The 24,503-nt window shown below is 43.8% G+C and overlaps 1 protein-coding gene across 2 annotated transcripts in view; it reads right to left on the bottom strand.

Annotated features, from left to right (window-relative positions):
- Window positions 1-977: 977 nt before the first annotated feature.
- Window positions 978-24,503, bottom strand: part of LOC142658649 (G2/mitotic-specific cyclin-B3-like) — a 43,200-nt gene continuing 19,674 nt past the window's right edge. The window contains exons 8-12 of one of the 2 annotated variants that reach the window (XM_075834237.1): window positions 22,096-22,233; window positions 16,976-17,131; window positions 10,424-10,573; window positions 1,522-1,652; window positions 978-1,095 (exon numbers count right to left, since the gene is read on the bottom strand). In XM_075834237.1, the coding sequence (XP_075690352.1) occupies window positions 1,026-1,095; window positions 1,522-1,652; window positions 10,424-10,573; window positions 16,976-17,131; window positions 22,096-22,233 (645 nt within the window). In that variant the 3' untranslated portion in view covers window positions 978-1,025. Of the gene's footprint in view, window positions 1,096-1,521; window positions 1,653-8,395; window positions 8,453-10,423; window positions 10,574-16,975; window positions 17,132-22,095; window positions 22,234-24,503 lie in introns of those variants that run through there. The other variant, XM_075834238.1, reaches the window with a different exon arrangement.

The raw sequence follows: 24,503 nt of genomic DNA, 5'->3' as shown, positions 1-24,503 counted from the left end.
CTAATTTTTTTAGATTTTCTGTAAAGTTTGGTGTTTTTCACAAACAAATACTGAACTTATTGATCAAATTTTTCCACTACCATAAAGTACAGTATGTCACGAGAAAATCGCTTGGATAGGTAAAAGCATTCCCAAGTTATTACTACATAAAGTGACATGTCAGATTTGAAAAAAATAAATCAGCTGCGTCCATAAGGCCAAAACAGGCTCAATCCTGAAAGGATTAAGAAATAGAGGGGACAATATCTTCGCAACGGGGACACACAGAAGGAAGGAACAAACACCGCTGGACTCACAGACAGAGCGTCAAATACGTGAGTCTGATAACTCACTTTGTAGGAGCTAGTGACAGGTTCCCTTTTAAGAAATTTGATCCATAAGCAAGTTCAATCCATATGAACTGTTTGCAGGGGCAAATTGATTTAATATTAGTTCAAATAAGATACAAGATAATCCACGTATACCATACATCAGAATATTGACAAACTATTTTACTGACACGAAACCTGTCAAACATATGCCAAATGGACAGTCGTTTTGAATGTTTCCCCAATGGAAAGCTATAAATACGTTACGACACACGTGTGTGTGTGTGTGTGTGTGTGTATTATATATACATACACACACACACACACACATACAAAAAATTATTTTTTTTTGGCCAAACATATATGACAGACTACGTCCAAACCATATTTGCCCCGTAAGTCACAGACTCTATCATATGGTGGCTCCTAAAAATGAATCCTAAATATATAGTCAACTACTGAAGTTTCTGTAATAATAATACTATACACACACACACACACACACACACACACACACACACACACACACAAACGCTGACTTTAATCAATATTTTCTCTTCTAATCTCAATCCCCTTTACAAAGCGTTTATGAACTGTACATAGAAAGGCTTTTAGGTAGCTGGATATTTGTATATCCATATTATATAAAAAGTACATATATTTACATAGTATATACAAATCTAGTGTAATATTGTTCCAGACAAATGTAACTAAATATTAGCTCTGAAAGGATTCTTCTAGCTTTAGCACGTCTAAGGCTGGTAGTTTCGCAACTTCAAAGAACACCCTGAAACAATAGAAAAAAGTCAGTCAGTAAAATAGATGGCACAGAGATGGATAAAGTTGAACGATGGATTTCATAACGTATTCCTCGTATCATAGTACTTGATAATTAGCAACAGGTCTAGAATCTGCTGCAGAACTTGTATCTGACGGATTCAGGTTCTGTATACAGGATACAAAGCAGCTGTATCTCAAAAAGTAACATTTTTAATAAAAAGTATTTTAAAAGTTGCACCAGTCACACTGAAACATTTTTGAGAAAAAAAAAATTAAAAAAAAAAAAAAAAAAAGTTGTAGATGGCCTTTAATAGGAGTATTCGGATAATGATTTCTTTGACACCTTATGAGATATTTGATTAACATCAGTTGGGGTCCGGAAGCTGGGACGCCCACAAAAGCCCTGAATTAAGAGATCCCAGTACTTCTTTACCTGTGTGAGTATTTGCTCCTTACAGCCTTCAGTTTGTCGTTTGGCTGACACATAATCAGGAAATTCAACCTTTTTACAAGGGGCAACAGATCCATTGACTGGTATCCACTGTAATACTGCAGCGTGGCTGTCTAAAGAGAACAGAGATCATAAAACATTTAGCACAAATTCTACCAACGGTCTTGCACTGCCGGCTAGCACCAGAATGTTACGCATTTTATTAATTTCCGGTTATTTATAGTATGTCTCACAGCACAAAATGGATTTAGCCACAACTGTCCCCATGTTAGATACACATACGAGCCAGTCCCATTTCATATGATAAGCCTGTCCGATTATTATGTATAAGTCAGGTAAAAGCATGAGCTATCTGCTCCAATTTCAGACCAGTAAAGGCTCTGGCATTTGTTAGCAAACCTCATTAAATACATTTATAAATTTTATGAACTGGCATAAAACGATATTAGTCAGTGGATCCCACCGTAGTACTGCAATCTGTCGTAACAAATCTATAAAGAATGTTATGGTTAGTTGATCCCATCTTTAACTTAAAATAAAACTAGATGACAAAAGGCACAAAGTCAAGATTCATTTTTGCCTCCCACCCCCACAATCTTTGACTTAAAGGGGTTGTCCACTACTGGATAACTTATATACTGATTAGCTATCTGGTGAATAGGTTATGATCTGTGGGGGCCCGACGCCTGGACCCAGCACTGTTAGGCTGGGTTCACACGACCTATTTTCAGGCGTAAACGAGGCGTATTATGCCTCGTTTTACACCTGAAAATAGGGCTACAATACGTCGGCAAACATCTGCCCATTCATTTGAATGGGTTTGCCGACGTATTGTGCAGACGACCTGTAATTTACGCGTTGTCGTTTGACAGCTGTCAAACGACGACGTGTAAATGGACTGCCTCGGCAAAGAAGTGCAGGGCACTTCTTTGCCACGTAATTTGAGCCGTACTCCTGCGAGGAGGAGCATTTACGTGTGAAACGAGGCAGCTGTTAACAGTCTGTCTTTTCACACGTAAATGCCTCTCATCGTGTGAACATACCCTTAAACCGATCCAGCTGCCTCAGAGCACAGGACGTACATGCCAGAAGCAGTTGGATCTGGCCTCTGAATAGCGGACGAACTGCAGTTCAGCCGCTATGCTATGTACAGAGCCAACTGCTTCCGGCTCCGTACATCGCATAATGGGCCATAACATCCGATGCCTGGAGGCAGCCTGAGCGGCTTAACGGTGCGGGGTCCAGGTGTTGGACTCACACCGATGATATACGGAAGACCTATCTGGTGGATAGGTCATCAGTTGTTCAGTAGTTGACAACCTCGTTAAAGCGTACCTAGCTTTTCAGAATAAGGGGTCTTCTCAGTTTTCTCTGAGCTAGTGGGTGGAGCATAACAGCCATCATGTCTTCTATACACTGCACACAGATGAGAATCCTGCTCTCCTATCTCTATCACATATATAGAAACTGCAGCAGCATGGAAGAGATTCTACAGCAGTAATGAGCAGTGTAGCTGAGAATCCAGCATTGGGGTGAGATTTACATCTTTTGGGCACGATCTCTGTTTCTCTCTGCTCCTTCACCCTGCTCACCCCTTCCCCCCCTTAGTTTGCTGACACTCTCTGCTCCCCCCTCCATAGAAAATTTATAGCCAGGCAACGAAAAGACACATCCACCCGTCAGTTCTGCTCTGTAAACCGGAATGGACTTTGCTTGACAACATCAGGTGGACAGCGGATTACAAGAAGGGAGACTCCTAGTGGCAGGAACTTCACACAATTTGCATGAATAAAACAACTACATTTTAACAGTAAGTAAACTACAAAGTTGTTTTATATCAGGTATACTATTAGATTAGCATAAGTTGTTTGAAAAGTTATTGTCCATTTAGATAGCCAGGAATCTACTTGAAAAGTGATTCCTGTGATAGCCAGCTTAGTATTTCTTATGCAGACTCCCGATGACCCAGTGCTCTTTAGGCAATGTCCCCACAAGGTGGATTTACTATGGGAAATTTCTGTTGCAAATCCGTAGAACGCAGCAGGTAAGTGCGCAGTGGAAAACGCACACCAAAACATGCCGATATCCAAGCAGAAATAGCAGACTGTCGAATGCGCTCCCACGGCAACACTTCCCTAGTTCCCCACCAGTTTTGAACTCCTAGCCTCAGTGATGATGTGTTATCATGTGTGACTGCTGCAGCCTGTGATTGGAGAGAACGCATCATTACTGGAGGCCAGGCGTATAGAGACTGGCAGGGGACCAGGGAAGCGTTGCCATGGTAATGCCAGGGGGGCACGAAGGCAGAAGTCATCTCTGTCTAAGTGTCATACTTTCAAAGTGTCCTGGCAGTTATACATGGCACAGATCTAACATCCATCTCTCTTCTCTTCATACAGTTATATAATCCTTTCCATTCCTGCATGAACTACATCTGTGCTGTACCTGCATTTCCAAAAGCTGAAACTTGTATTTTATGGTATATAACTCTGCTTTCCTGTTTCCTTGCTATATAGTCTAATGTTATCTCTAACTTTTGTCAAAGTGTTTGATCGTCGTTAAGTTTTATGATCATCCAGACCTGCTAGTTTGTTTGTTTATCTCTGCATAGCTTTTCACCTCATGTGTCTAGTTGATTTGATTAATAGCTGAACGAGCTTAATTAGGCCTAGATCTGAGCATCTACTCCCTATAAATTTAGATGTAGCATATGGGGAAGGCACTCGTGCAGGGGGGCACAAAGGCAGAAGTCATCTCTGTCTAAGTGTCTTACTGTCAGTGTCCTGGCAGTTATACATGGTCAGTGACAGGTAAGCTGCATTACCAAATCAAATAAACTATCACACGCTCTAATTATTAGATTTCTAACTATCAGTTTACAAACAAACATGTTCACTACCGCGCTCACCATTATAGCTGCTCTTGGTTTACAATCCTATCGCCCATTTAAGCCTTGCCAAAAAACAGTCCACATCAGTCCCTCTCTCCTTGCCTCGCCCATGTACAGCTCCCATTCACTATTCACTTTCCTCAGTCAACTTACCCCATCTCATCCCACTGCCCAACATAAAAAACACTCGCATAAATCACAGAACCATCTGCTGTCTCTCTCCATTCTCCTGCTACTAGCTGCAGGGGACATCTCTCCCAACCCTGGTCCTCCCTTTTCTTCTGCCAAGCTTAACCACTTACCTGCCACACATAGAAACCCTGCAAATCTTCTTACCATTCCTTGTACGTCTTCTCCGGTCTCTTTTAACTGTGCTCTCTGGAACTCTCGGTCCGTGTGCAACAAGCTCACCTTTATTCATGACTTATTCCTTTCTAACTCTCTCAACCTTCTGGCTCTTACAGAAACATGGCTACACCTGTCTGACACTGCTTCCGCTGCGGCTCTATCTTATGGTGGTCTCCAGTTCTCTCATGCCCCCAGACCTGAGAACAGGCAGGGTAGAGGGGTAGGTATACTTCTTTCCCCGCACTGCACTTTTCATGTCATTCCCCCGGTCCCCTCACTCACATTTCCCTCTTTTGAAGTCCACACCCTCAGACTCTTTCACCCTTTTCCCCTCCGAGTGGCAGTTGTCTACCGCCCCCCGGGCTCACCCCGCCAATTCCTGGATCATTTTGCTGCCTGGCTTCCACAGTTCCTATCCTCTGAAACACCCACTCTCATCATGGGTGACTTCAACATCCCCATTGATAACCCAATCTCCTCATCTGCCTCCCAGTTTCTATCTTTAACCTCGTCCCTAGGTTTGTCACAACTTACTAACTCTCCTACACATGAAGACGGGCATTCACTTGACCTGGTCTTCTTCCGGCTCTGCTCAGTTTCTGACTTTATTAACTCTCCTCTCCCGCTTTCTGACCACAATCTTCTCTCCTTTACTATCAAATATTCTCTGCCTCCTCAGGTCATCCCTACATATCAGACATACAGAAATCTACATGCCATTAACACTGTGAAACTCATAGACAGTCTACAGTCCTCATTGTCCCCTATCTCTTCCCTCTCCTGTCCCAATCTGGCTGCCAAACTTTATAATAACACTCTCAAAAATGCATTGGATGAAGCAGCCCCCACTACACTCCGAACCACCCGACAAAGACGACGACAACCCTGGCACACGCCTCAATCCCGCTTTCTTCAGCGGTGCTTGAGATGTGCCGAACGACTGTGGAGAAAATCGCATTTGGATGCAGATTTCCTCCATTACAAATTTATGCTCAAAACTTACAACTCTGCCCTTCACCGCGCCAAACAAGTCTACTTCACTTCTCTCATCTCCACACTATCTAATAATCCAAAACGCCTCTTTGATAATTTTCACTCCTTCCTTAGTCCTAAAGTGCAGACGCCAATCACAGATCTCAGTGCTGAAGACATGGCCACTTATTTTAAAGTTAAAATTGACAACATCCGGCATGATATTATCTCCCAGTCCCCTAGTAACATCGATCCCCTTCCCTCCCGCACTCCCTCTTCTTCACTCTCAGCATTTGACCTAATAACTGAAGAATAAGTCTCGAGGCTCCTCTCTTCTTCTCGTCCTACTACCTGCCCTAGTGACCCTATCTCCTCACACCTAGTCTAGTCCCTCTCCCCAGCTGTCACTAGTCACCTGACTAAAATATTTAACCTCTCTCTTTCCTCTGGTATCTTTCCCTCCGCTTTTAAACATGCCATTATAAACCCATTAGGGTATGTTCACACGGCCAAATTTCAGACGTATACGAGGCGTATTTTGCCTCGTTTTACGTCTGAAAATAGGGCTACAATACGTCGGCAAACATCTGCCCATTCATTTGAATGGGTTTGCCGACGTACTGTGCAGACGACCTGTTATTTACGCGTCGTCGTTTGACAGCTGTCAAACGACGACGCGTAAAAATACAGCCTCGTCAAAAGAAGTGCAGGACACTTCTTTGGACGTTTTTGGAGCTGTTTTCTCATAGACTCCAATGAAAACAGCTCCAAAAACGGACGTAAAAACCGCCGCGAAAACGGCACGAAAAACGCAGCGAAAAGTGCGAGTTGGTAAAAAAACGTCTGAAAAGCAGGGTCTGTTTTCCCTTGAAAACAGCTCTGGATTTTCAGACGTTTTTGTTGACTACGTGTGAACATACCCTAACTGAAAAAACCAACACTTGACCCATCCAGCGCTGCCAACTACCGACCAGTCTCTAATCTGCCCTTCATCTCCAAACTCCTGGAACGCTTGGTCTACTCTCGCCTTATCCGCTATCTCTCTGCTAACTCCATTCTTGACCCCTTACAATCTGGTTTCCGCACTCTACACTCCACAGAAACTGCCCTTACTAAAGTCTCAAATGATCTCTTGGTGGCTAAATCGGACAGTAAATCCTCTCCTTATTCTTCTGGATCTCTCTGCAGCCTTTGACACTGTAGACCACAAACTCCTACTTAACATGCTCCACTCTATTGGCCTTAAGGACGCGGCTCTCTCTTGGTTTCCCTCCTATCTCTCTGACCGCTCATTCAATGTGTCATTTGCTGGTTCCACTTCTCCTCTTCCCCTTGCTATCGGGGTTCCTCAGGGATCAGTCCTAGGTCCGCTTCTCTTTTCTCTCTACACAGCTCCTATTGGACAAACCATCAGCAGATTTGGCTTCCAGTACCATCTCTACGCTGATGACACCCAATTATATACCTCTTCCCGTGACATCACCCCTGCTCTAATACAGAACAACAGTGATTGTCTGTTCGCTGTCTCTAACATCATGTCCTCTCTCTATCTGAAACTGAATCTTTCTAAAACTGAGCTCCTTGTGTTCCCACCATCTACTAACCTCCCTAAACCTGATGTCTCCATCTCTGTGTGTGGCACTACCATCACTCCTAAGCAGCACGCCCGCTGTCTCGGGGTTATTTTTGACTCAGATCTTTCCTTTACTCCTCACATACAATCACTTTCACGCTCCTGTCATTTTCACCTCAAAAACATCTCCAGAAACCGCTCTTTTCTTACGGAGGAAACCGCCAAAACTCATTGTTGCTCTGATTCACTCTCGTCTTGACTACAGTAACTCATTACCAGTCGGTCTTCCCCTCACTAACCTCTCCCCTCTCCAATCTATCCTCAATGCAGCAGCCAGGCTCATCTTTATGACCAACCGCTACACCAACGCCTCTAATCTGTGCCAGTCACTGCACTGGTTGCCCATCCCCTTCCGAATAAAATTCAAACTTATTACTCTCACCCACAAAGCTTTCCACAGTGCTGCACCTCCTTACATCTCCCTCATCTCTGTCTACCACCCTACTCGGGCTCTACGTTCTGCCAACGACCTTAGATTAAAATCCTCCATAATCCGAACCTCCCACTCCCGTCTCCAAGATTTCTCTTGTGCTGCACCCGTCCTCTGGAATGCGCTACCCCAGATAATCAGATTAATTTCCAATATCCATAGTTTTAAACGTGCCCTATTTAGACAGGCCTATAACATTCCCTAATCTGATTCCTTTCCATGGCCCTCCTTTTAGATTAGTCATCAGAATAAGATTCCCTCACACTCCTTCTCTTCATGTCCGTCATACACGGATACTGGCTGGTAACGGCTCATGCAGCTTTATGTTACCACCGCATGTGTATAAAAATAGCCGGACCATTGTACAGAACAAACACTGTTACACTTTGTGTCTCCCTTATTTCCTCATAGATTGTAAGCTCTTACGAGCAGGGTCCTCACTCCCCAGGTTTGAATTGTAAATGAACTTTGTCACTATGTAATGTCTGATATTGTTTGTTTCATGTTCCCTCTAAATTGTAAAGTGCTGAGTAATATGTTGGCGCTATATAAATAAAGATTATTAATGCCAGTAAAGGAGACTATAGCGTGTCGTGTTTTTATTTTGAACTTATCAGTACTTGTGGAATTTGCGGTGGACCTGCAGAAAAAAAAAATGCAACAATAGGATTTGCTTGCAGATTTCTTCGTCCAATAAATTTAAATAGGGAGAACCAAAACAAATTTTTAGCACTTGCTGCTGCAAATTTTTGTGCACGACAGTTGCTCAAATCTGATCCACATTGCTGCTACCGTGTTCCGCTGAGGATTTTCCATTCGCAAATCCAGACAGAAAATCTGAAGCAAATCCGCTACATGTAAACGTAGCCATGCTGTGAAGATTTCTGTCTACATCACCCAAGTTTCCGTTTCCCAGTAAGGCTAAAAAAAATTAAAGCAGTGATCTAATGTGTGGATTTAAGTGGGTTGTCCGATTTGAACAATTCCTTCTGGTTAGAAGGGTCCTTTAACAATAAGCAGATTGCAAAGTGTCCCCCTGCTGGGACCCTCAGTGCTGTGCTGTAATTTGTATAGAAGATGGCAGCGAGTGTTCATTTTAGCTGAAGCGCCGCCACAGGGGAAATTAAGCATTACACTGTTGTAATGTAGAACAGGACAGGTACTCTGGAGCGAGAAATGCTCTTTGTAACCGCTCTTAATTCTGATTAGGATCCTGAAATTAATTCACTAATAGAATATATAAAAATGGGTTTACTTAAAGAGGACCTGGTCTCTAGGTCATAGAAGTTAAACTGTTTAACTGACCTGAATAGCACTGTCTCCCTGACTCTAGTGCGTTTTTTTTTTTTTCCTGGAGCCCCTGTTCCAGAGATATGGCCCACTGTTGTGTTGGCTCCCTATATGCTAATTTGCTGTAGTTAGCCAACAGGGTGGAGCTAGCCTCCCTGCCTCTGATTCTGACCAATCAGTGCGAAGCAGTTTGAGGGTAGTTCACGCCCTGCTAACTAACTACAGCAAATAAGCATATAGGGAGCCAACACAACAGTGGGCCATATCTCTGGAATGGAGAGGGAAGAAAAAAAAACGAAAACAAAAACACTGGAATCAGGGAGACAGCACTGTAGAGGTCTGTTGACGAGGTTAGCTTATATGACCTAGTGACAGGTCCCCTTTAAAGGAACAGTGTCACCACAAAAAAAAAAATTCATGTCAGTTTTATGTTAGTGTTTTATTAAAAACGTTTTTATTTATTTGTGTGTTTGTGTGTTACTTTTTTCTATTTTTTCACTTTTTCTTCCCTAAGGGGGCTGCCATTTTTTTTCCCATTTCTGTATGTGTCGATTAACGACACATACAGACATGGAATACGGCAGCCACAGTCCCATAGGGACTGCGAACGGGGCCCGTCCCATCCCCTTCTGTGTACGCCGTCTGTGTGGGAACGGCGCATGCGCCGCTCCCACTCAGTCCAATTTGAAATGCGCGCCGTCCGGCGCCATTTTCCTGTGGACCGGAAGTCGCGGCCGGACAGTAAGATTACTAATTCCGGTCGCGGCTTCCGGACTTGTGCACTTGGACCAGCGGCAGCAGACGGAGCGGACGGGCCGGAGGGAGCCGCGGCGGCAGTAGCAGGTAAGAGATTTCTATGTATGTTCGTGTTTGTGTGTGTTTACTACTGTATGTAAACCTACTACACTGTGTGTTAGCTCAAAAAATGGCGACACACACTGTAGGAGGTTAGACCGTTCAATCCCCTCGTTTATCCCGGCACTAGCCAGGATAAAGGAGGGGGGGGATTCTTAGAGCTCACTAGAGCGAGTGCTTTTTTTCCCAATTTTGCAGCAAAAAGCAATGTGGTTGCTTTACCACATGCAATGCTGCAATTTTGGGAATAGCTCCATCTAGTGACCAGCACTGGGAAATATTATAAATTAGAATCTAAATTTATAATATTTCCTGACTCGTGAAAAAAATTTGAACAATGTTTAATCACCCACACACTAAATGTTTAACTAAAAAAAAAAAAAATACATGTTTTGCTGGCAACACATTCCCTTTAAGTAGACAACCGATTTAAAGTATCACCTCCATTTAGAACAAAACTACTCACCCATCCACAGAAGTCTTTCATCTTCAGCGCAAGAAGTAGGCAACTCGCAGCCATCTTGGAAGCACTTTCTTGAACAAAGTCAAAGTCTTGCAGCGTAAGTTCACATATGTATCTTGCAAGCGTAAGAATCTCCATGTTTGCATGGGCACACTGAAAAAGGAGAAATTATTAAAAATTTAATATGGCATAAGACAAGTATCTTTAGAACTTGGCTTGTTTTTTCTTAAGAACAGCAACTAAAAGCCAGTGTGCAACGACTATATATATATTTTTTTTTAAATCAAGGAATATATATCCTTCCACTAGGACTGGGTGATTTTGCCAAAAAATAAAATCTCAATTTTTTTTCAACACTCAGTGATTTTCGATTTGAATTTTTTTTAAAAAATGTATGTTTATTTAGCACTAATACCAAGAGATAATCTAATAAATTTTCTTTATATAAATAACATATATTGCTATAATAATTATTGTATGTAACGTCACAACTTTTAACCTCTGCCAACACTTTATTTTTTTCATTATAAATACATTTGGAAAAATATATATCTAATTGATTATAACTTCTGTGTTCCCTCGCAGGGAACAGGTTCTATAATCAATTATATACTGCTTGCACTAACATCCCTCTCTGCCCGTCACCACCTCAGCCGATCTCAGACATTGCAGGTGAGAGCAGTCTAAATTGCAGCAGGGCCAGGCAGATCGCGCCGAGCGGGCACGTTGGGGATAGAGTACATTATAGTGTCTGAAGTCCGAGCAGGACCCTGTGCAGTACCGACCCCACAATGGTGTCTTAAATAAATAACATTAAGGCCGGATTGGACCGTGAAAAACAGTCCATCTGTCAGCCAGATTTCCCTGCCCGACCACGGTACATGTGAACGGGACTCGTGGAATCATAGTCATTTAGGCTACAGCCACACAACCGTGAAAAAAGATGGCCATTAAAAACCGATCATTTGTCAGTTTTTCATGTCTATTTTGCATTATCGTGCATTTGTCCGTTTTTCATGGCCGTTAAATAAAATCATTTTTTTTTTGTCCCAATCCCTGGAAAACACCACAGTGGCCATATAGATACTTGTCCACATAGTGGCACACTGCCCACTTGCAGTGCCACAAAGCCCACATGTTATGACAGTGCCCACATAGTGCTACCCCACCCAATATAGTGCCACAGTGCCCATGTAGATACTTTCGCCCCCCCACCCCTAGTAGATCGCGCCGCTGTAGCTGCCACTAGGAGTTGAATCCCAGGCCAGAGGTTGCCGGACGGGGGGGGGTGTTTGTTGGGTACGGGATATGCAAGGGGGTGCTATCTACAGTGGGACGGTGTGGCTATATACTAGTGGTCTTTACTTCCCCACGGAACTACTGTTCATTTTGTTCACTACAGAACATCAGTTCCGTGGGGAAGCAGAGACAAAATGGGGCGGACCAGGCAGTGATGAGGCGGAGCTTCCTCCTGCAGCACGGGGCCTCTGAAGAATCAACTTAACGATTGTTAAAAAAAACGGAATCGTGAGAGCCCTTGAGGGCGAATTAATCTAATTAATTAGATTAATCGCCCAGCCCTACCTTCCAACTCCACAAAAATAGTAATAAATGATGTAACGACTCAATACCTCCAAATGCCCTGCCCTTAGATATCGAACCCATGGACAGCTACTGTTGTCAAAGGTCTCATTTAAGCCTGTGATATACAGAGCAGAAGCCAGGTCTAGCGTTACACCCTATGTTCTTTTTATACAAAAGTTGTGGCTGCAAATTGTAGAATAGTTCCCTCTCTGACCAACTTATTGGGTAGCACGTGTTCTGCTCTACTGTGGAAAGGGTGCAGACTGGATGGTAGGGATGAGAACAGGCAATAGATTTTTTTTTTTGAGTACTCACCGTAAAAGCCTTTTCTCATCCAGTTCATTGGGGGACACAAACCGTGATCTATGCTGTTACCACTAGGAGGCTTGACACTAAGAAATAAAAACGTAGCCCCTCCTACAGGATATACCCTGCCCACAGACACCGAGCTATCCAGTCTGTCCGCAAGTAGGAGATCCAAGTTAAGAGAAGTATGTTAAAATACTAGAGGGGAATCCCTCAAAACTGACAACCGAAAAACCTTGAAAAAAATATATAAAATGGATGGGAGCTGTGTCCCCCAACGAACTGGACAAGATAATTTTATAGCGAGGATCAAAAACATTGTGTTTTCTCATTCGTTACATTGGGGGACACAGACCCTGGTACATCCTAGAGTAGTCCCCGGGGGTGGGAACAGAATACAGGACATGGTCATTTATTTCACAGATGCCTGCAAGACCTAGGGAAGAGTCTGCAGAAGAAAAAGTGTTCACCTGGTAGAACTTGACAAAAGTGTGCAAAGACCACATAACCGCCTTGAACAACTGCAGGGCAGAGGCCTGATGGTGCATTGCCCAGGAAGCTCCAACCGATCTGGTAGAGTGGGCCGTGACCTGAAGATTGGGAACCTGACCCTGAAGCTAATCAGCCTTGCAAACAATCATTCGATTCCAGCAAGCCATGGTGGCCATAGAGGCCACCAAACCCTCCCTGGATCCTCCAGGATGACAAACAGGGAATACGACGAAGGGTGCAAAACGAGCGTCGAGGTGTTTTTGCTTATCGACCGTAGTATATCACTCTGTAGGTCTATGGATTGTGTTAGTGGGAATAGGGATAGCGGTACACCACATACTCTAACTTTTTACCTGTTTCACATTACGTATGTAATATACCTTTACGGTCATGCTGGCGCTTTGCTGATGGTTTTAAAGCTATCATTTTATGTTTTAATCTTGTATGTATATTTGTGTGGGTTCTGGAGGATATCCATATTTATGGAATAATAAAAATATATATTTTTGGACAAATACATGTCTAGAACTATTTTGTTACACAATGTGTGTTTGAGACATATATAGGGTTATTATTGTTTGGATTATGTCTTACGCATAAATTTATTAGAGGTGTTAACGACCTGGTGATTAAACTTGGAGACCATGAGGTTTGCTATTGAGAAAGTCTGCAACCAAGTTGTCGACCTCAGGAATGTATATTGCCGTCACAGCAGGAACGCGAGCTTCCGTCAAGGCCAGGATCTTCGTGGCCTCAGTCATCAGCCATGTTGCGAGTGTCGCCCTGGTGATTTAGATAAGCCACGGCCATGGCATTGTCCAATTCAACCCAGACTGAGTGTTCCGACAACGACGATGTCCAGTGCAGCAGGCGAAGAAATATGTCTCTCAATTCCAGAAAGTTGATGGGAAGGGAGGATTCTTAAGGAGACCACAGCCCCTAAGGCCATGCGGCTCCGAAATGTGCTCCCATCCCTTGAGACTGGCATCCGTGGAAACGATCAGCCAGTTCAGTTGAAGGATGGAACCCTAGGGAGGATCTTTAAAGGGGGTTGTCCAGGCTGGGGACTGTTTTTTTTTGTATATGATCAGTGGGGGTCCAACACCCAGACCCCGCACCGATCAGCCGTTCCGGCTTCCTCCAGGCACCAGAAGCCGTGCAGGGTCGGTGCCGGAAGCAGAAGGCTCCGACCACTGTATAAGTCATCATATACTGATGACCTATCCTGTGGATAGGTTATCAGTATATAAAAACAGTCCCCAGCCTGGACAACCCCTTTAAAGGAAGTGTAGTCTGCCATAGGCAAAGTAGTAGCCTTGGCTAAACGAGAAATAGGAGGCTGCTGGAGACCTAACCCATGTGGAAAAATTTCCTTCTTGAAAAGGGTAGAAAACATTCAGACGGCTACAGTGCGAAAACCTTCTTGTCCGGGTGTTTCCATTCCTTAAAGGAACAGTGTCATCACAAATTATTTTTTTATATGTTAAAGATGTTAGTGCTTTATTAAAAACGTTTATATTCATTTGTGTGTTTGTGTTTTACTTTTTCTTATTTTTACACTTTTTCTTCCCTATGGGGGCTGCCATTTTTTGTTCCATTTCTGTGTGTGTCGATTAACGACACATACAGACATGGAATACGGCAGCCACAGTCCCATAGGGACTGCGAACGGCTCCCGTCCCATTGACTGCAGTGTACGGCGTCTGTGTGGGAACTGCGCATGCGCCGCTCCCACACAGTCCTATTCGAAATTGGCGCCGTCCGGCGCCATTTTCCTGTGGACCGGAAGTCGCGGCCGGACAGTAATATTACTACTTCCGGTCGCGGCTTCCGGATTTGTGCACTTGCACCAGCGGCAGCAAACGGAGCGGACGGGCCGGAGGGAGCCGCGGCGGCAGGAGCAGGTAAGAGATTTCAATGTATGTTCGTGTTTGTGTGTGTTTACTACTGTATGTAAACCTACTACACTGTGGGTTAGCTCAAAAAATGGCGACACACAGTGTAGGAGGTTACATCGTTCAAACCCCTCGTTTATCCCGGCACTAGCCAGGATAAAGGAGGGGGGGATGCTGAGAGCTCACTAGAGCGAGGGCTTTTAACCCAATGTTGCAATGCTGCAATTTTGGGAACAGCTCCATCTAGTGACCAAAAATGGGTAGTATTATAAATTAGAAATAATTTATAATATTACCTGGACTCGTGCAAAAAAATAAAAAAAATTTGAACAGTGTTTAATCACCCACACACTAAATGTTTAATTTTTAAAAAAAAAACATGTTTTTCTGGCAACACATTCCCTTTAAAGACAATACCTTCAAGCTCCGAACTGGCTGGAATGACTGCTTGGGAACGTTGAGGCTGAAGAAAGGAAATGGATTCTGCACCTTCCCCTTCAACTGACTCTGTGACCTTGAGGGTATGTTCACACGGCTTATTTACGGACGTAATTCGGGCGTTATCCGCCTCGATTTACATCCGAAAATGCGGCTCGATAGCGTTGGCAAACATCTGCCCCTTCATTTGAATGGGTCTTACGATGTTCTGTTCCGACGGTCATTTTTTTTTATGACCCCGCTGTCAAAAGGCGGGGCGTAAATAGACGCCCGCGTCAAAGAAGTGCCTGTCACTTCTTCAGACGTTAAATGGAGCCGTTCTCCATGGACTCTATGGAAAAACAGCTCCATTTACGTCCGTAATTGACGCAGCGAAAAAGCGCCTCAACATGCCATTACGCCTGAAATTATGGAGCCGTTTTCTCCTGAAAACAGCCCCGTAATTTCAGCCGTAACGTACGCTGCTGTGTGAACATACCCTTAAGGTGTTATGGACAGCTCTATGGGCATGTTCACACGGCCTATTTACGGAGGTAAATCGGGAGTTTTTGCCCCGAATTACGTCCGAAAATAGCGCCTCAATAGCGCTGACAAACATCTGCCCATTGAAAGCAATGGGCAGACGTTTGTCTGTTCACATGAGGCGTAATTTACGCGCCGCTGTCAAATGACGGCGGGTAAATAGACGCCCGCGTCAAAGAAGTGACCTGTCACTTCTTTGGGCGTAATTGGAGCCGTCATTCATTGACTCCAATGAATAGCAGTGCCAATTACGCTCGTAATTGACGCAGCGTTCAAGCGCCTGCACATGCCGTTACGGCTGAAATTACGGGGATGTTTTCAGGCTGAAAAATCCCCGTAATTTCAGCCGTTACGGACGCCCTCGTGTGAACATACCCTAAGAAGTACCTCCACAGAGGTGCAGAGAGGGATAGAACCCTTGTCAACTAAACCAGAGTCAGAACTGTCTGATTCCGACACAAACGCTCTAGGGGTTTGAGGAACCACCGGACCTTACCTCTGATGGGGAAGTTGGAACAGAAGAGGACGGTGAAAGGAAAGGCAGGCGAGTGGACCAGGTTCACTTTCGGGGTCTGCCACGAGAGGAATACATGGACGAAGAATCCAGATGAGGACAGGCAGTACAGGAGGCCAGGTAGACCTTCCCGCCCAAAATGGACAGAGCGAAGTTCAATAGGTTATCAAACATTCTGAAAAGAGAATGGGCCCATTCTGGATCCAGACCCATGATACCAGAGGTGAGCAATACTAGGGGTGGGAGGGGGCCCGTAAGCCACAGGCGTTCAGCTAGGAGGTTGGCATGCCTCACATAAGGAAGTAGACCAACCACATGGAAATTTTGTATTGCACTTGAAACAGGCATAACATATTGCAAAGTTTGTGTGGTGTGAGGGTTCTCTTCCTTCGGCTTTGTTCACGCTGCGCTAAAAAACAACAACTTGTAAACGAGCCAAAGACGCTATCATTTTTGTAAAGCGCTTTTTAAAATACAGGCATTTGACATGTTTTTCGGCGCGTAAAACACACGTCAAATACACGCCAACTCCCAGATGAATAACCGGCAGGAGCACCCTCAGTGTTATATCCTGAGTGGATGCTCTCCTGTTGGGAGAAGTGCTAGAGGTGCTCCTTAAGCTGGTGGGTGACAGATGAGCTGACTCTTGTCTTCATAGGCAGGTTGGATAACCGTGCATAATATATATATATATATTTATTTTTTTACATTTAGCCTATACCACTGTTATTATGGCTATTTGACTAGTGATTAAGTAACACAGAGTTAGTTAATTACACTTATTCTGACAAAAACAATAATCACCTTTGCAAAACGACGAAGAAAGCGATAAGGGACAGGGATGTTTATGTCAAAGTTAAGCTTCCGCAAGATGTTCATCTCCATTGCTACGAGTTCCTCTCTCTTGTACGCATCATCACAGATATAAAGGAAATCGTCCAAACAAGGTGGGCAACGTTCCTGGAAAAAGACGTACAGAAAAGTGTCAGAAGGCAGGAGGACACCACGATATATGCAGTGGTTGAGTAGGAAATATTTCCATACAAGGTTTCCTTTTATATATACCATATAGTAAATAGATTCAATCTTAAAATGTTACCTATAACCAGACCCACCTGGAAAACTGCAAGTAAATTAAATAAGTCTTCTGATGGAACCGGGCTCATTAGATGTGAAAAGTTCAAGAAGTTGTGTCCGCTTAAAGAGGATCTGTCACTAGTTTATTAATTCCCTATCTCCTAACTAATCTGATAGGCGCTATGATGCTAATAACTACAGTGTGATTTTTTTTCATTAACGTTTATTTTTTGCAAAGTTATGAGCATTTTTCTAGATATGCTAATGTGGCTCTAATAGCCAAATAGGAGGCGACCCTTTCTTGTCACTCTGGGCGTCGTAATGTTTTCTGTATGACAGAGTGTCCAATCAGCACACAGCTTCTCCCCCTTCCCAACAGTGTGATCATATTGTCCACAGCTTCCATTCCCGGCTGTATATTCAACTGGTGATACCTCCGGTTGTGTCACAGCTAGAACTGCGATCCTGGTGTCATATGAAAGACTAGAACTTCATCTTTCATAGCACACCAGAAACCACCGAGATATGGCTATTTGAAGTGCTCCCCCTTCCCTTCAGCCTCAGTCTCTCACACTGTATGAAGCAGCTTCATGCTGATAGGACAGCGTCAGAGGCTGTGAGGAGGCTCCACCTCAGGAGAATCGCTGGGTACCTCCCAGTTGTCTAATAAAGGCTCATTTACATATTTCGAAAAAAGCTCATAACTTTTAAAATAAACGTTTTGGGGCACAATTTTCACTAGTATTATCAGTGTGACAGCACCTACTAGATTAGCTAGGAGATTGGGCATTGCTAAACTAGTGACAGATCCTCTTTAAAAGGAAGGTGTCATGATTTTTTATTAGATTGCTTTTAATAGAATATAAAAACAAAAATTTTATTTATTAGTGTTGTGACTTTAAACTTTTTACTGTGTTCTTACTTTTACTTCTCTATGGGGGCCGCCATTCTTTTTTTCATCTCTGTATGTGTCGATTAACGACACATACAGAGATGGAATACGGCACATACAACCCCACAGAGAATGCGAACGGGAGCCGTTCCATTCTCAGAAGCGTACGCCGTCTGTGTGGGAACGGCGCATGCGCCGCTCCCACACAGACCAAAACAAAGCTCGTTTGCAGAGCGAAATCCGGCGCCATTTTCATGTGGACCGGAAGCCGCTGCCGGACAGTAAGAGGACTTGCAGCTGCGGCTTCCGGCCATATGTTCAACAAAGCGAAGGTGCAAGGAGCATAGACCAGCGGAGGCGGCAGGAGCAGGTAATTTATGTTAGTGTATGTGATGTGTGTATTATATTCGTGTGATACTGTCTGCTGAGCCCTGTATCCAACCCTCCTACACTGTGCAGTCGCTCAGAAAATGGCGGCACACAGTGTAGGAGGTTTGAAGACCTTCAAACCCCTCCTTTTCCTGGCACTAGCCAGAAGAAGGGAGGGGGGATTGTGTGAGGACACTAGAGGAGAGAGTGTGTCCACCCCAAATTTGCAGCATAAAGCAATGAGGTTACTTTACCACAGTGACCATGCTGCAATTTTGGGAACTACTCCCTCTAGTGACCAGCACATGGAAATGTTATAAATTAGAATCTAATTTATAATATTTCCTGACTTGTGAAAAAAATTAATACAGTGTAATCACTTAAATAATAATTGTTTAACTGAAAAAAAAAATATTCTAGTGACACATTCCCTTTAAGACCCCTTTCTATATTGCCCTACTAGGGTATAGAGAAGCTCCCTCCTCTGGATCCCCTATTATCCAGGGTTGAGAGCTAGAATGGCCCCGGGTACTCATCGCTAAAGGTGACCAAGTAGAATGAGTTGGTGAATTAATTCACTAGATTTGAGATTTACTTTTGGCAAATTTCTGAGAAACAGATGAATCGATTCTCCTTTGGTATTCTATAGAGCAGCAAATCAACAAAACAGTGAAACAAGTGACTAGATTCGCTCACCCCCTTCTCTTGGCCAAATATGAGCACGAAGCTAAAATTTTACCATTCAGATGCCGTATAAATTCAGCCCCCCCCCCCATCCCTCACAGTTATGAACTCCCAGAGGAAAAAAGAAAGTCCCCAGGCAGCATCTCATGAGATTCTGACTTCACTGCTGGCGAGAGGACGTAAAACTCTATCTCTGTAAGGCCTTATTCACACTAACGGATTTCATGCCGTGTGCGATCCATTTAAAGAGGCTCTGTCACCAGATTTTGCAACCCCTATCTGCTATTGCAGCAGATAGGCGCTGCAATGTAGATTACAGTAACGTTTTTATTTTTAAAAAACGAGCATTTTTGGCCAAGTTATGACCATTTTCGTATTTATGCAAATGAGGCTTGCAAAAGTACAACTGGGCGTGTATTATGTGCGTACATCGGGGCGTGTTTACTACTTTTACTAGCTGGGCGTTCTGAAGAGAAGTATCATCCACTTCTCTTCAGAACGCCCAGCTTCTGGCAGTGCAGACACAGCCGTGTTCTCCAGAGATCACGCTGTGACGTCACTCACAGGTCCTGCATCGTGTCGGCACCAGAGGCTACAGTTGATTCTGTAGCAGCATCAGCATTTGCAGGTAAGTAGCTACATCGACTTACCTGCAAACGCCGATGCTGCTGCAGAATCATCTGTAGCCTCTGGTGCCGATGTGTCCTCGCTCGTCTGACACGATGCAGGACCTGTGAGTGACGACACAGCGTGATCTCTGGAGAACACGGCTGTGTCTGCACTGCCAGAAGCTGGGCGTTGTGAAGAGAAGTGGATGATACTTCTATACACAACGCCCAGCTAGTAAAAGTAGTAAACACGCCCCGATGTACGCACATAATACACGCCCAGTTGTACTTTTACTGTAAACACGCCCAGTTGTACTTTTGCAAGCCTCATTTGCATAAATACGAAAATGGTCATAACTTGGCCAAAAATGCTCGTTTTTTAAAAATAAAAACGTTACTGTAATCTACATTGCAGCGCCGATCTGCTGCAATAGGAGATAGGGGTTGCAAAATCTGGTGACAGAGCCTCTTTAAATAATGGACCAATACAATTCAATGGTACTATTCACACACTCACGATTTTTCACAGAGCGCGTGCCCGTTGTGTGAAACGCACCGCAAATCCTACGGAGGTCAGTTTTTGCAGATCAGACTCACCTACTGAAGTCTATGGGTGTGCAAAAAAAAAAAAAAAAACAGACACCACACGGACAACATCCGTGTACTGTCATTTTTCACGCATCATTTGCTAAAGCAATGCAGAGAAAAATAGAAAAAAAGTGAAACCAGAAATTGCTCAGAGGTAAATCACCAACGAGACAAACGGGTGAGACACGGAAACCTCATATTAATATCAGACGGGAAAACTTTGAGAAAGGATTTTACAGCAATTCTTACACAGATTTTAAAGTCCTGTAGATGAGTCTCATCAGGTAAAGGGGTTATCTGGGGACCAAAAATTGCATTGCAATAATATATTTATGTGAAACTAAGTCACTTACTAATATACTTTAATTAAAAATTCTGTACTAAATGGTGCAGTTCAAACCTCATGAATTATTCAGAAGTGCTGGAGCTTTCCCAATAGTGATGACGCTCCGACACGGCCCAAACGTGACTGAGCTCTTGCTTCATGTGCTGTTCGTGAGCGGTCACATTGCCTATTGCTTGAGTCCCAAGCAGAGAAATCAGCTAGCTCTTTGCTCGGGGTTCCAGCACTGCTCCCGATGTCCATATTTGGTCAGGGGTTTCCCATCGCTGGAGTCCGGGAGCAAAGCATTAACGGATACTCTGCCTGGAGACTCCACAACTTCTGCCGTCATTGTCACAGTCCATATATGGACAATGACGTTGGTAGAGTAGTACTGAAGTCCGCGAGCAAAGTAACATCCGATGCTCTGCTCAGGGGACTCCAGTACTACTCTGCCAACATCATTGTCCATATATGGACAGTGACTATGATGTGGGCAGAAGTTGTGGAGTCTCCAGGCAGAGTATCAGCTGATGCTCTGCTCGGGGACTCCAGCGATAGGAAACGCTTGAATTGACCAAACATTGACGTCGGGAGCAGTGCTGGAGTCCAGAGCAAAGCGCTAGCTGATGCTCTGCTCGGGACTCAAGCAATAGGCAATGTGACTGCCCCTTGTGGTCATGTTCACGAACAGCACATGAAGCAAGAGCTCAGTCACGTGGGGCCGTGTCGGAGCGTCATCATTATTAGAAAAGCTCCAGCACTTCCTGAATAATTCATGAGGTTTGAACTGCACCATTTAGCACAGAATTTTTAATCAAAGTATATTAGTAAGTTACTTCGTTTCACATAAATATATTATTATAATGCAATCTCTGGTCCCCGGATAATCCCTTTAAGAGTTTATATTGTGAAATCTGGTGACAGATCCTCTTTAAAATGTGAAAGTAAAATCTGGTGCTATAACTTTTTTTTCTCCAACAGTTACCTAAATGTGCACATACACATTAGATGATTGTCGGCCGACCAACTGATTTTGGGGGCCCGCCAACACTCTAATATGCGTGGGGTGTCCCAACTGTCCCCAGACGGCAGATGTCATGGGACATCTCCCCATTGAAAACACATGCATGCTCGATCGAGCATGCATGTATGTATTTGGGGGGAGTCAGGAAGAACAGCGGTCCGTCACACGAGCGTTCGCCTGACCACTCTCTAAAGTGATGTCCCCCTTATCTTCCTAGCTTCTCTCTACTTAGTCTTCTACTTCTGGTCTTGTAACATTTCATATTATATTGCATTTATATGATGGAATCAAGTGCTGGATTTATCAGAATTTCTAGAATCCCAGATGCACGATTAAAGGATTTTTACTATATATTACCTCAAATTTAGAAGCAATGAGAACAGCAGTAGATCCAATCAGCTGGAGCTTCTCCCTCGCAATAATTGAGACAGCCAAGAAATGGTCCACCAATTTCACTGCTAGGTATAGAGTCTCATGATTCAGTTCAAAGTTCTCCTAAGAAAGATTGTCGCGATACATTGTAAGATAATAAAAAAACAGACATTGTATACATATAGACAGACCCAACAACTGTTGCATGCTTTGTACGGATACTGGTAATACACAATTAGAAGGGGATGGGGGTTAAGGGGTGTGTTCTCCTAAAAAGCAAAAGGTATGGAAATTAGCTGCAATATCAGAGACCGCCCATGGGCAAGAGTGACTTTCTGGAAAATAAAATTTTTTTTTTGCAATCCTGGACTACGGTTGAGCCAGTAGTGCTTGCAACTTAGATATCTTACAGATTGTTCGCCCACGGGCTAAAAGAAAGGAGTGACATGTGAGCGGCAGCTCATTACACATCTCACTTCTTACATGGTGCAAGAAGAAGTCACGATGTACGTTATAAAGGGAACTACGGTTGTCATTTTAAAAAAGACCTGCAAGCTCGCCCGATGTGTCCGTTTTAGTAAATACTTGTATTCGCCCTGAAATAACACTGTAGAATATTTCCTTAGAACTCGGCATGGTGCAATTCGATGGTTATTCCTCCTGGATACGTATGAATAAATTGACAACACAATGTTTCTATTTCCTTCGTCAATGGGGAATGTCCCTATACGGACACGATCCAATCCGTGCTGACAATGTCAAACAGGAGGGACACGCTTTTTAACACTGGCATCTAAACATGTTCATGCTCTGACAGAGTGGGAGGGGGGGGGGGGTTACTGGGGGAAAAGTAGTGCAAAAGAAAAAAAAAAAGAAAAAAAAAAAAAAGGAAGAGGAGCCAAGGATGGTCTGCAGTGTGATGATGCCCTACAAAGGGTCTGTGTGGTGGCGCTATTCAGTCACAGTATGATCGGTATCTAGACATTACACCTGGTTCTGTTACAATCAGGGCTTGTTTAGACGAACGTGTAATACGTCCGTGCAACGCGCGTGATTTTCACGCGTGTCGTACGGACCTATGTTAGTCTATGGGGCAGTGCAGACAGTCCATGATTTTTGCACAACGTTAGTCCGTTGCGTAAAACTCACGACACGTACTATATTTGTGCCTTGTTCGCGAATCACGCAGCCATTGAGTCAAGACTTCCGTGTGACGCGCGTGATTCGCACAACAGCTGTCAAACTATGAATGTAAACGGAAAAGCACCACGTGCTTTTCTGTTTACAAACATCCAAACGGAGTGTCATAATTATGGCGGCTGCGCGAAAATCACACAGCCGTGCATCATACGGGACTGACACACGGAGCTGTTAAAGGACCAGGGTGACCCCAAAAAAAATTTTTAAATCAATTTGACTTTAGTGTGTTATTAAAGATTTTTTTATTTATTTGTGTGTTTGTGTTTTACTTTTTTTTTTAATTTCTTGACTTTCTCTTCCCTATGGGGGCTGCCATTTTTTTTTCCATTTCTGTATGTGTCGATTAACGACACATACAGACATGGATTACGGCAGCTACAGTCCCATAGTGAATGCGAACGGGGCCCGTTCCATCCACTATGCTGTACGCCGTCTGTGTGGGAACGGCAACACAGTCCAGGTTGAACTGTGCGACGTCCATCGCCATTTTCCTGTGGACCGGAAGTCGCGGCCGGACAGTAAGATTACTACTTCCGGTCGCGGCTTCCGGACTTGTGCACTTTGAGCGGCGTTAGCAGACGGAGCGGCGGCGACTGGAGCAGGTAAGTTATTTCTATGTATGTTTGTGTTTTAGTGTGTGTTTACTACTGTATGTTAACCTACTACACTGTGTGTTAGCTAAAAAAAAATGGTGACACACAGTGTAGGAGGTTTGACCGTTCAATCCCCTCGTTTCTCCCGGCACTAGCCAGGATAAAGGACGGGGGATTCTGTGAGCTCACTAGAGCGAGTGAGTTTTCTCAAATTTTGCAGCATAAAGCAATGTGGTTGCTTTACCACATGCAATGCTGCAATTTTGGGAATTGCTCCATCTAGTGACCAGCGCTGGGAAATATTATAAATTAGAATCTAATTTATAATATTTCCTGACTTGTGAAAATTAGAACAATGTCTAATCACCTATACACTGTTTAACTAAAAAAAACAAAACCTTTTTCTAGCGACACATTACCTTTAAGTGCCATTTGCGCACGCAAAACGCAGTGTTTTTTTGCGTGCGCAAAACGCACACGCTCGTGTAAACCCGGCCTTATATTATGGCTGGTTCTCTAAGCACATCTATGCACTCAGCCTAGTTCAGTGACTCATTTATTTATGGTGCATTATTCTGAAAAATGTATGACGATGAACGA

This window comes from Rhinoderma darwinii, chromosome 8 (genome assembly GCF_050947455.1).
Source record: "Rhinoderma darwinii isolate aRhiDar2 chromosome 8, aRhiDar2.hap1, whole genome shotgun sequence".
NCBI lineage: Eukaryota > Metazoa > Chordata > Amphibia > Anura > Rhinodermatidae > Rhinoderma > Rhinoderma darwinii.
This window is presented reverse-complemented; position numbering and strand designations above follow the sequence as displayed.